The sequence below is a fragment of the Papilio polytes genome, unplaced genomic scaffold (assembly GCF_000836215.1).
Source record: "Papilio polytes unplaced genomic scaffold, Ppol_1.0 DF823731.1, whole genome shotgun sequence".
Lineage (NCBI taxonomy): Eukaryota > Metazoa > Arthropoda > Insecta > Lepidoptera > Papilionidae > Papilio > Papilio polytes.
The window spans coordinates 6,025,110-6,038,324 of NW_013525473.1; the positions used below are offsets into that span (position 1 = coordinate 6,025,110).

Below are 13,215 nucleotides of genomic sequence, written 5' to 3' on the forward strand. Positions count from 1 at the left end.
AGTTTAAATATTTATTAATACGAATTAATAATTTACTTACTTTAATTACTAATATTACATTTACATAATTCCAAGCATAATAGAAATGATTGTACAAAATATTCACTAAATGTTTTCAGATACTACGTGTCGTTCATCATCCAGTTCCAGTTCCACCGCGCGCTGTGCCAGCTGGCGGGCGAGTACGTGCCCGAAGACCTCACTAAGAAACTGGTCGACTGCGACATCTACCAGAGCGTTGCTGCGGGGAACGCACTCGCGTGAGTAATATTAGTTTTGTTTTCAACGCCATCTAGCGGATTTTATTTTAATTTTTGGTGTTCAGGAAGATACTAAAACTCTGAAAATCTTTTCTCAATGGTATTAGCGCCATCTATTAGGAAACCGTGTTTTAAAATAAAACAAATTAAAAAAAGATTATATAAACATAATGCAATATAAACATTTATCGTACACACGTCAGCCACAAATAGAGATTTGTCGTTATTAACAATGTCTTATAGCATATATTTTAACTAAATAAATCCCAAATTAAATCGCCATATATTACTTAATCATATCTTTTAGAGATTAATTATATTTATATGAATTTTGATCCATGAACACATAGCGTTATGATTATGTGAAAATTCAAGTAGTCTTGATTTGAAACCCTGCGACTCACATTGCCATCTAGCGGACGGATAATGTTTTAATATTTGAATCTCTTTGGTTGCTATGCACAGTGCCATCTAGCGGACGGGACATGTTTTAATCTCAACTTGTATTCCAGCAACATGCTGAAGATGGGCTCGTCGCGGCCGTGGCCTGACGCGATGGAGGCGCTGACCGGACAGCGCGCGATGCGAGCTGACGGACTGCTGGAGTACTTCAGGCCGCTGCACGACTGGCTGCGAGCTGAGAACCAGCGGACTGGAGAGTACATCGGATGGGAATCTAGTAAAATACGTAAGTATAAAATTGGAGAGTATATACGTAATGTCGAAAGGAAAATAACGGATTTCGCGAAGATATTATATGTGCATTGCTAATAACGAAGAGGCATTTAATTTTACTTTTGTCTGTCGGTCTGTCCGCAAGCCTTATTTTTCCTAGGTAATCTTAGAAATGCCTGGGTTAATTTTCATGAGGCTTTAACTAGAAAGTACATCTAGTACGCGGGAATGTTTAGACGACTTTTTTTAACTCCGTGCTAACGAAGTTTGCGGACGAAAGCTCACATTAATTGGTGAACGACACAACAAAACTTTTTTCATGTTTAATATTTATTTGACTATTTGATTTGTTTAAATTCTTGTCATGACAATTAGTAAGTTTTTAATATGTATGATGTTTTATGACAGAGTACTGCACGGGCGAGCAGCGCGCCGCGCTGGAGGCGGACGCGCGCGACTCGTGACGCCACTCGTACTTACCTTAGTCTAATTTATGTAGGCGAACCTATACATTAAACATTTTTAACATAAACATACTTTTATTACCTAACTTTCCCTCTACGATTTAATCTATTGAAAGAGTAAATGCAACTATTAAAACTATAATAAAAAAGTTTCACCGTTTACACAGAGTAGTTTAGAGCAGAGTGGATAGTTTGAACTTGTGTTGATATTAGAGAGTAACCTATGTAACTACTCTATGATGATCTTTCGTTACCTAACCTTGAATTTTATTTAACATTTTATATAGGTTTCGGAATAGACGCATTATTAATTTTGCGTTATATTATAAACAGGTCAAATAAAGTGCAAAATAATATCAAAAACGAACTTGTACTTGTCACCAAGGTTTACTTGTTGTTTAATTTTATAGACAAAACAAACTTGATTCTATAAAGATTACTATAATTGAATTAATAGAATTGCATATTTGATTAAAATATAACTTTAAAAAAATTGGTCCTTACGACCTTGGAATAAAGTTCAAAATTCTTTGGAGTACTGATTTGCTGTTACAATGTACAAGGAAAATTGTAAACAAAACATGCGTCCCCTGTCCCAATGTCACGTAAATAAAACATCAAGTATAATGTAAGTACCACTTATACTAGTATTTTTATTTGTAACTGCTTATATTTGTAAAGTTATTTTAAACGTCTTATCCACATTATTATCTCAAATTATTTTTTAATTATTATTCATTATAGCTAAACTAAGAACATAGAAATCTTGGTATAGGGGTGGTATAATCGTTGTAGCAGAGGAATTACTTCCATATCTATTCAGAATATCTTGTGTCAAGTATGAATAATATTTTTTATTGCATAGTCAATAAGCTATAATATCTCCTTGGCTCGTTAACTAGATTAAACTATGGGTAAGGAGCCAATAATTTCCCTTTTCGAGTACAATTTACAAATAAATAATTACAACAATAAATACAACTATTGGAGCTTTGCAACTTATGAGAGTTATCTGTAAAAAAATTAAAAAAAGGTCGTAAAGACAAACGAACATCAAAACAAAACACTAACATAGAATACAAATAAGACAAAGAGTGCGGTTATCATTGAATAGTTGATAAATATCAACATTATCCGGTCCTGTGTAGTTTGATGTCTGGCGTCGGCGGGGAAGGATCAAACTGTGGTAAGCCATCTTATTTTACTCTCTGTATTGGTATCTCTGTTCTTTTACAGATGATGAAAGAGATAACAAAATTTTGTGAGTTTACAGAACAAACGCATGATTTAAAACGCAGTTACGATTTTGTTTTGCTGAGGTTTCATTAAAACGATTGACAACTGTTTTTCTAGTCTCGTTTAATTGTGAAAATATCCTACTAATTTGTAATTTATGGTATTAATGTTACCTTCTGTATACAATAATTATTTAAAATAGTCAACAGGAAAAACTCCCGGAACCTAATTACAATATAAAGCAGTGACCATAATTGTGATGATAGATGAAGGAAAAATAATCGGGAAGAATTTGCTTCATTGTTTTAAAAGTATCTTTATATCGCACTCAAGGTCTATAAGTGATAGTCAGGGAAGTTCCTTAGTGTAATTTTAGCATGAAAAATCTATACTTAGCGAAAGTTTAAGATACCACCAAACAGAAATATTAAATAGTTAGCAATACTTTGAATAATGAATGGTTCGTCGTATTTGTTACTATGTCAATTATTGTATTGAATATACAAATAACGTAAAGATTAGTACATGTTTATGACATCCTTCGATATTTTGCCGAGGATAGCATTATGCAAAATGTACTAAGTAATAAATGAAGAACTTTATGACAGTAAGAAAAGGTAGGTCAATTATTTATTGATCACTAGCTTTTGCCCGCGACTCGTTCATGCGGAAATAAAATAAAGTTAATCAGTAACATATATCGTCTTCCAAAGACTTTCCTTTCCTTTCCTTCTGTTTCTATTCCTTTAGATATATTTTCATGGTATTGGTTACATAACATCATCCAGTCGAAAATTTGTTTCGGCAAACACATTATATGTTGACAAAAGATTTCAAATTCCTAACAAGCATAAGAGACAGACCAACGTACTAATTCATTTACATGTAAATAAGCTTACAGCTGAGAGAATGTTCAGTTTGCTTCTGGAATTTGTTAGAGTCTGTGATTTTTTTGATATTTTAAAAATAAAATGCCTTGTGGATATTGTAGTGATACAGCAAAGAAAGTATTGTTTGTGAGTTTTTGTTTGAGATAAATTTTCCACTTATATAATAAGAAAAGATTTGTATTTTTGTATTATTGGAATAACTCAAAAATTACTGGGCCGATTTTAAAAATTCTTTCACCGTTAAAAAGCTACATTATCTGTAACATAGACTATGTTATTTTTTATTTCACGGGAACGAAGTCGCAACAGCTAGTTTACTACATATGGATTTGAATTCCATAATAATTGGACGCCAGTTTTTTCTACTATTCAGTTCTTTTCATTTCTATTTTTATGATCGACATTTCAAGTGATGGTATATATCTGATTATCAGTTTATTGATAAGATGTTTAAATATTCTGTAACACTTTACGTCTATCTGTCAGTCAAATTGATAACATTTCTCAATACCTAAATCTTATTGCTTTAGGTAATCTTCGAAATATGGTTTTACTATTTTTGCCCGCGACTCCGTCTGCGTGGAATTAAAATAAAAGAAAAGTGGTTAAGTGTTCTTCCAGACTAATCTCTACATCTATACCAAATTACATAAAAATCCGTACAGTCGTTTAGGATAGAAACTCAAACAAACATCCATCCATATAAACTTTCGTATTTATAATATTAGTATCGTATGATTAAAAAGGGACGATGCATGCACATCCTTTTTTACATCGCTTTTTAAATTAACATGGATATGGTTATACAAATGTAACTGTTATGGTAGTTAACGTAAACGCACCGATTACCGCCAGTTTAAGCGTTCTTACTGATGTTAGCAACCACTTCTGTAACTTTAATTGCATGAAAATATTAGTTTTCTTAATAGGTAAAAGAGGTTTAGGCTAAGCGCCATCTGCGCTGGGCCACCTCAAGCCCGGTGAATCTGTAAATGCCTGTTCAAGCCAAACAGTGACAACTCGGTCACAAAAAAAAAAATCTTAATAGGGCGGTTACAGGCGCGGATTTTGTGGGGTCGTTATTAGGTGCGTTTACGTTACTATTAGTTTTTATTTATTTAAATAATAGCCTAGTGGGAAAATATCTATTTGTAGTAAATCGTTGATCCAAATAAATGCCTTGACACGAATGTTTTTGCTAAAGCAGTTGTTTATTTATGCTAAGACTTCTTTGTTGACTGCTGAGTCGTTTATTGTGATTACCGCATATAGTGCCATATTTCTGATAACGGAGAGTAAGCAGTATTAATAAATTAAGCAATCGAATTTATTTAGCTTGCTGGAAAATAATCGTGTAATTAGTTAAACAAATAAAACTTGAATTTAACATCTTTTAATTGAATAATTCTTGTATTATATGTGACTAATATTGTCTATTTCTTCACAGATGATGTTGAAGATCCTAGGAGAGTTAGCCCTAGTTGGGGCCATAGCCTCAGTGTTTATAGTAGCGGCGCAGGGCCGCGCGGCGGAGCGGGCGGCTGAGGAGGCTTCGGGGCGGGACTATATGAGGAGTCTGGATGAAATGACGTCAAAAGCATTGAACAGGAAGACCATAGCTAGCTGGAATTACGAAAGCAATATCACAGATTATAATGAACAAATACAGGTAAGATTACGTGAATTTTAGGTGAGACCTATTGTTAATATATTGCTTTTTCTAAAAGAATAAGATGGAGAGAAATGTATCTTTAACATCGTATACACTTTGTGGTATCTAATAGCAACGTAACGGTCAAACTGATTGGCTTTTATAACTTAGCTAGGAACCTTTTATATAGTTAAAGACTGACATCATTTGCTTTGCTAATTTTAAGGCGATACATTTAAAAACAGTTTGACATGCACCGATTATCGTTTCAAACCATCTAAAATCGACGTAGGTAATACAAATCTATATTAATATTATAAAGAGGAATGATTTATATTTTTGTATGAATATAGGGTATTTGTAACAACAGGGCCGATTATATACATCAACAAAGGCAAAGGCTGTATTTTTTATTATTTTTAGTGGTTGATAATTATCAAGATAACGTTAACATTTCAGACGCAAGTTTTCTTAGAAGTTGCGGAAGAACAGAAAGAATACTGGAAAGAGACGATGACGTATTTGTGGCGAGAGTTCGAAGATGAGGACCTGAAGAGGATGTTCAAGAAATACTCGCAGTTAGGCACAGCCGCACTACCCGAGGACTTGAACCAAAGGCTTATACAGGCTGTCAATAATATGCAGGCCACTTATGCGAAAGCTACAATTTGCGATTACAAGGACAGAAGCAAATGCGACTTGCATGTTGAACCTGGTAATAAACTTAGGGTACCTTTGACTAACTATCGGACAACTGTTGTATGATTGTCGATTGTTTCGCAGCCATTCAACTATTTAGTTGCACAACTAAAATGGAGTAGTGTGCGCACCCCCATATAAGCTTATAGGAATCAAACCGAGAAAAAACAGCTGTGGGACAGTTTAGTCAAAGGTGTGCGCGCGTTCCAACAATGCAATACAGTATAGAACAATACAATATAACGTGAAAGAAGCTTAGAAGGAAGTTAAGTCTGACTTCACGGCTGATAGAGATGTATGGAATAGTACACACTGCGCTGACAAAGACAAGCTGATGCAGATTGAAACATTTTGGTTAACAGTAATCTCAAATAATTCCAGATGTGACGAACATCTTCGCGGAGAGCCAGGACGCAGAGGAGCTGAAGTACACGTGGGTGGAGTGGCACAAGGCGGCCGGCGCGCCCTCGCGCGGCAACTTCACTGAATACGTGCAGATGAACAATGAAGCGGCCAAGTTGAATGGTATATATCATTTTTTAAGACGTTTAATATTGAAAATGGCATTAAACTCCAAAAATGTAACTAATTCAAATACTTAGAGCTACTGATGCCGCCAGAATGGCGCGTTATTCCAAAACCTCTGAATGACATTGACAGCTGACAGATAGGGACGGTACGTACATGCCAATAATCTAGTGATGCGCCAATCCTCCAGCGCAGTACTGATTTTCTTCTTAACAATATAAAAAAAACTCTTTATTGGACAAAAACATTTTGACAAAATTAATTGGGGCTCTGTCTCCTGAAATAATTATAACAATTGTATAAATATTGGTCTTGTACAATTTTCTTCTTTGAAGTAAAAAAAAACATTGTGACATCGCTAGTTAATGGTTACTTACCTAGACCTTTGAGCATTTCCAGTGGCTAGGATAGAATAAACTGTACAATATTTTAAACCAGACAAAAACGAGGTCTGTCGATGAGCCCATGGTTTTAAGGGTACTAGGGGTACTACTCTAAGGGTAAAACTGCATGCCTGCAGGCTACGACACGGCCGCCGAGTGGTGGCTGAGCGAGTACGAGCAGGAGGACAGCGAGGAGCAGTTCGTGGCGCTGTGGCGGCAGCTGCGGCCGCTGTACCGGCAGATACACGCCTACGTGCGCCGACACCTGCGCCTCCAGTACGGCGACAGCGTCGTGCCCGCCAGGGGACCCATACCGGCGCATCTCCTGGGTAGGATTGGAAGAATTCCTAATACACTTATACGCAATCAAAGATAACCAAAGTATAGCAAATTCTTCTCTTACGAAACATCTAAGTGACTCTCCCTTCAGATTGAGATGAACCGATCAGTGACAAACAAACCGCGCGCGTAAATAATTTTTAACAAGCCAAGTGCTTCCGAATCCTCTTATACTCCGGTCTCCGATGGCGAGGAAACGTCGGACAAAAAAAAAAACAAGAAACAAGATTTCGTAAGAGTAGACTATAAGGTAACTGCATGACGTCATTCATTGACAACAAATTCAATTATTTCAAGATCATTGTCATTACAAGACTTGTCTAAAGGTTACATTGTCTTAAATATTAGTGTAATCATGTAAATAATGTTTTAAATTGTCTAGGTAATATTTGGGCGCAAACTTGGGGCGGTGTGGAGAAATTCACTCGACCATATCCTGACAAACCAGATGTGGATGTGACCGCAGCCTTGATTAGCCAAGTATTTCAATTTTAAAGTGTTTAATTGATTATTTCATCAAATATCTGTTAATATTAACTCAATATTGTATTCCAGAACTACACAGCTCTCAAAATGTTCAAAACCGCGGAGGAGTTCTTCACTTCATTGAATCTAAGCGGCATGCCCGATCTCTTCTGGGAGAGGTCAATTATAGAAAAGCCCACAGACGGTCGGGACATGGTGTGTCATGCTTCCGCTTGGGACTTCTTTGATAGCGAAGACTTTAGGTGAACCACAATTCCTTACAAGCTCATAGAAAGTAGTAAAAAAGTAATAAAATAATTTTTTTGTTAATTAAACGTCAACTCAACTTCAAAATCGCTTTGCTCAGTCATAATGGATTGTAAGTTCCTGAAATCGACGGAGGAGGAGACGTACATAAAGAGTATATTTAACCTTCCTAAGCGTCTCTTCCACCACCAAATCCACTTTTCCTTCCCATCCATCAGTTATAAGTAAAGGCTGGTAGAAGAAACGGAATTTACTTATACTTCCGGCACCATACCTATCAAATTGTTAGCAAGGTTGCTCCCACTTCAGGCTTCTCTTGAGTCGAGCTCTTCGTGCAAAGCTGTTGAAGTAGACTACACTGTTAATACTCCTTCCAGAATCAAGCAATGTACGACAATAACGAAGAACTTCTTCCTGACGACGCACCACGAGATGGGCCACATCCAGTACTACTTGCAGTACAAAGACCAACCTGTCATATACAGGGCCGGAGCTAACCCGGGTAATATCGAGCTTGGTATATTAAAATGACATATTCTTACTTAACTTAATTAATTTCAAATCCAATATAAGTCTGAGACATCCTGTTTGTTTTTTATTATTTTGACATGGACTTCTTTTTGTCATAAATATATATTTATCTAAGAAAACTTATATTTTTAGGTTTCCATGAGGCCGTAGGTGATGTGATGTCCTTGTCCGTGTCGACACCAAAACATTTGAGAGTGATGGGTTTGTTAGAAGACGGTCCTGATGATCTGGAGTCAAACATCAATCAACTTTATAAAATGGTAAGGTATTATATTTACGTTTTTATTAAAGCGTGTCGTCAGTGTAGGTTTTTCATTATAGAAAGAATTATTTAAAAACATGTGATTGCTGACATCCTATGCCACGGGGTAGTGTATGTTTACGTTTTATTAGTTTAGTGTCAATATGTAGATACGTGTTTATTTATATTATAAGGTTGCAAAGGAGCAAGCGGCCACCTAAATCTATCGATATGGCGAAGCGAGCGCTGCCCAAACATTCCCAATTGCGGACGCGTTGTCTACCCTTATCTACGGAGGAGGAGACGCACATAAACAGGATATTTCCCCTTCGCGTCTCCGCGTCATATCTTTTCCTTTCCGTCCTTTCCTTTTAAGAAAAGGATGGAAAGGAAAGGGGACTAAAACTATAGAAGTATACATATAGATAGATAAATAAACACTAACATCCTTACAAATAAACGCGGTATAAAGATAAGGTTTGAAATAAACTGAGAATAAGGGAATTTTATACTAATAAACCAAGAACACGTTACACCAAGAATTAAGTCAACGTTTCTGTTCATACAAAATTTATTTTTGGGGGGTTAACGAAGTCTAGTTAAAGCCCGGTATAACATTTTAAATACAACGGTAATCAAATTTTAACAGTGGTAGTGTCCGCTTTAACATCTTAGCACGAATGGGCCGACACGCCCGGTGTAATACCATGACCACACAGAAAACAAGCGTGAAGTGGAAGCAATTCCGCATTTCGTCTGATGAGTGTGGTGCCGGAGGCCTAATTTTAGTCCCTTTCCCTTTCCACCCCTTTCTTAAGAGGAAAGGATGGGAAGGGGAAGTGGATTTGACGGTGGAGGAGATGCATAGAAAGGGGAAATATCCTCTTTATGTGCATCTCCTCCTCCGTCGTATAAGGGTAGGCGACGCATCTGCAATTGCGGATGTCTATGGGCAGCGGTCGCCTCGCCATTTTGGCGGATTCTAGTGGCCGCTTGCTCGTTTGCCACCTTATGTAAAAAAAAAAAATTACGTTTGATTCGTCCCAGGGTTTAGACAAGATAGTGTTCCTACCGTTCGCGTACGCGCTGGACCTGTTCCGCTACGGCGTGTTCCGCGGCGCCACGCCCCCGCCACACTACACCTGCCACTGGTGGCAGCTGCGCGCGGCGCTGCAGGGCGTGCAGCCCGCCGACACGCGCAGCGAACAGGACTTCGACCCCGCGGCCAAGTACCACGTAGCTGCTGATGTCGAATACATGAGGTACTCACATTCATACTTTGAGTGCCACTTTAGATCGTTTTTGCGGTATCTTTAATTTAAAAAAGTAGATTTAGTTATGAGTGAGGTACACTGCTGACATGATGAAGAGAGTGACTGTGATGACTGAAGAGTTTATTGGAGGATGAAAATCCGGTGTCGACATTACGGGAGTAGCTGAAGGTAGAGCAGATGATGATGATTAGTAAATTCGTTGTAATATTTGTGCAAAAAGTATTAAAAAAATAATAATACCATTCCAACTCCCCCATGTGCTCGCCCGGCGCCAACCACCTTGTACTAGGATATGCTTTACAACACTAGTCGAAGGGCGGAATTCGTACCCTAGCTTACCCTACCCTAGCTTTCGCCCGCAACTCCGTTCGCGTGGAATTAAAAAACAACAACCAAAGCGAGTAGCCTCTGTGTTGTTTCAGACTATCCTCTACATGTCTACCAAATTTCATCGAAATCTGTTCTGCCGTTTAGGTTACAAACTAACAAACATCCATCCATCTAAACTTTCGCATTTATCATATTAGTATAATGTTTTTCAGGTACTACATATCGTATATAATTCAATTCCAATTCCATCGCTCGCTGTGTCAGCTGGCGGGCGAGTACTCGCCGGGCGACGCCAGCAATCTGCTCTCCAACTGCGATATCTACAAGAGCACGGCCGCAGGAAATGCTTTAGGGTAAGAATCCTAAATAAGGTAGTACCTACTGACAAGCATGTTTGCATAAATATAGGAGAAAGTATTCTGCTACAATTTTATGAGACTGTATTGGTTCCTAAAGTAATCCAAATTGATATCTTTAGGGCTGTAAAACCACAGACTGCACGATGGTGTGAAATTATATACAGGATTTAGTAGTTAAAGGAGAAATATAGGCTAAGTCGTAACTAGTGAAATTTTAACCTACTAAGAATTAATTTTTAGTATAGTAAAATTGTTATCATCTTTTTTCGTAAGTTTGGGTGTTTAGTTAATTATTAGCCGTTCTAAAATGAAATTAATTCAATATTTTTAGTAAAATGCTACAACTCGGCTCATCGAAGCCATGGCCCGATGCGATGGAAATGTTGACGGGTCAACGTAAGATGGACGCGAGCGGCGTGCTGGAGTACTTCCAGCCTCTGCACGACTGGCTCAAGGCCGAGAATGAAAGAACCGGCGAATACATCGGATGGGAACCGAGTACAGTCCGTAAGTATACCACTCAAAAATATACAAAAACTATTATTTGTGTTTTAAGATTTTTTTTTATAATGTAAGGTGGAAAACAAGCAAGCGATTACCTGTATCCGCCAAACTGGCGAAGCGACCGCTGCCCATAGACATCCGCAATTGTAGATGTGTTGCCTACGCTTAATCGACGAAGGTGGAAACGCTCAAAAAGAGGAAATTTCCCCTTCCTGTGCGTCTCCTCCGCCGTCAAATACACTTTCCTTTCCTTATAAGAAAACGGTGGTAAAAGACTGACTAAGGACTTTAATTAGGCCTCCTGCACCACACTCATCAGACGAAACGCGGAATTGCTCCCACTTCACATCTTCTGTGTAGTCGTAATTTTGTTCTTGCGATGAATTTCTTGAACTTGGATTTAATGACAAAGTTAAATGAACACTGAAAAATGTATGGATGGATTGTATGCTTAAGAAAGAAGTGGATTTAGATATGACGGCTGATAAAAATGGAAGCAACACATATTGTTCCGAACCTCTTTAGGACAACTTGATGATACTGTTTTTTTTTTTCAGAATTCTGTACAGAAGAGCAGCTATCACTAATGGAGGGATCAGAATTCAAGAAGACATTGGACAAACTCAATGCTTAATATTTTATACTGTTATGTAAAAATTGTTTAAATAAAACGACTGTATTACAATTCAAGCTTTTTATTTCCTTGTTTCTTACAATTATAATGCGTCACTTTAACCCTTTGGCATTTAAACCGTTATTTGCTATAACATAAACCTGAGATTTCGCTTACTTTTTTAATTAAATTAATATCAAGCATTAATGACAAGATTTTAAAAAAATCTATTTATTAAAATTAGTAGTCGCGAAAAAAGTAAATAAAAAGCAAAAATGTAAAACAAAGTTAATAGTGATATTATTTTTTTTCTATATGTTTTTGAAAAGTGTTTCCTTAATTTGTAAAAAACCGGAAGATTTGTAAAAGTGCATCTCATTTGAATCTTTATCCATCAAGGATAATTTATGATAAAATATTAAAACACAAACACATTTGCAAACAATAGAAGGTAATTACTTAATTTTGTTTCATGATTTATGACTTATCTATAAAGATAAATATATGAAGATTCATCTTAAGATAAAGATTTTCCATAACATATGAAAATACTCATAATAGTTTTTTATAAGTTCTTTATGACTATAACTTTCGTTTTTGTAAACTCTAAATTTAAAACTGAAATAAAAAAAAATCACAGACATTCAACACATACAAAACATATAGACTGGGCAATACTTTATTACTACGTACTAATGTAGATCATAAAAGTTTTTCTAGCGAAATGTTTTATTTGTCTCTTCTATTTCCGATTCATTTAAAACTCTTTATTAAAATCAAACAGAACATTAATTTAAATCTGATTATTTATAGCTATTAATGATAATGAAGTAAAAAATAATTATTTTAGTAATACGTCACAATCCATGACAAAGCGAGTCAACCTTGGTACTGGCAATTACAGTTTGTAATGTAGCCAGCCGTGCGCGCACTGCATAGATATAATGTTGCTTAGACTTCTACCTTGCTGATAAATCTATAACAATATAAGAAACTAGCTGTTGCTCGCGACTTCGTAAAAAATAATAAAAAAATATAGTCTATGTAACTCATAGATAAATTACCTTTCTAACGATGAAAGATTTTTTTAAATCGGCTTAGTAGTTTTTGATTTATTTCAATACATAAATAAATACAAATCTTTCCTCTTTATAACATTAGTAATGATACAGTTCGTTCGTCTGTCTGTACAACTAGTCAATTATTACATATTTGAAAATCTACGCTAAAACGACACCTAAACCAACATATGCGATACGTTTTCTTGTCAATTAAGTGACCTAAGAAAGATTATCGTACTCAGAGTCATTAAATCATCACTAAATAATAAATAAAAATACTTTTATTGTTGTCACAAAAACAGTTTCTTATGAGCCAAATAAAAAAAAAAGTTAAATCGACAACAATGGGCTGCGGGCTCAGCGTGGACCGCATGACCTAAGCCATGCGGAGCTGGTTTTCAGCCTGTCCCGGAGGGCAGCGTTGCGACAGTTCAGTGGTGCCCAT

General features: G+C 36.5%; 2 protein-coding genes across 5 annotated transcripts in view; both read left to right on the forward strand.

Annotated features, from left to right (window-relative positions):
* Positions 1 to 1,467, forward strand: part of LOC106103677 (angiotensin-converting enzyme-like) — a 30,408-nt gene extending 28,941 nt beyond the window's left edge. For all 4 annotated transcript variants that reach the window (XM_013283501.1, XM_013283500.1, XM_013283502.1 and 1 more), the window contains exons 10-12: positions 120 to 260; positions 773 to 948; positions 1,344 to 1,467. In XM_013283501.1, the coding sequence (XP_013138955.1) occupies positions 120 to 260; positions 773 to 948; positions 1,344 to 1,399 (373 nt within the window). In that variant the 3' untranslated portion in view covers positions 1,400 to 1,467. The remainder of the gene's footprint in view (positions 1 to 119; positions 261 to 772; positions 949 to 1,343) is intronic.
* A 1,009-nt stretch (positions 1,468 to 2,476) lies between these two features.
* On the forward strand, positions 2,477 to 11,781 carry LOC106103675 (angiotensin-converting enzyme-like). The gene is made up of 13 exons (XM_013283499.1): positions 2,477 to 2,585; positions 4,973 to 5,194; positions 5,636 to 5,891; positions 6,257 to 6,400; positions 6,924 to 7,115; positions 7,508 to 7,605; positions 7,681 to 7,853; positions 8,235 to 8,359; positions 8,521 to 8,648; positions 9,677 to 9,891; positions 10,446 to 10,586; positions 10,924 to 11,099; positions 11,654 to 11,781. Exons 2-13 carry the CDS (start codon positions 4,973 to 4,975, stop codon positions 11,728 to 11,730), a joined length of 1,947 nt encoding a protein of 648 aa, XP_013138953.1. The 5' UTR covers positions 2,477 to 2,585; the 3' UTR covers positions 11,731 to 11,781.
* Positions 11,782 to 13,215: the final 1,434 nt, after the last annotated feature.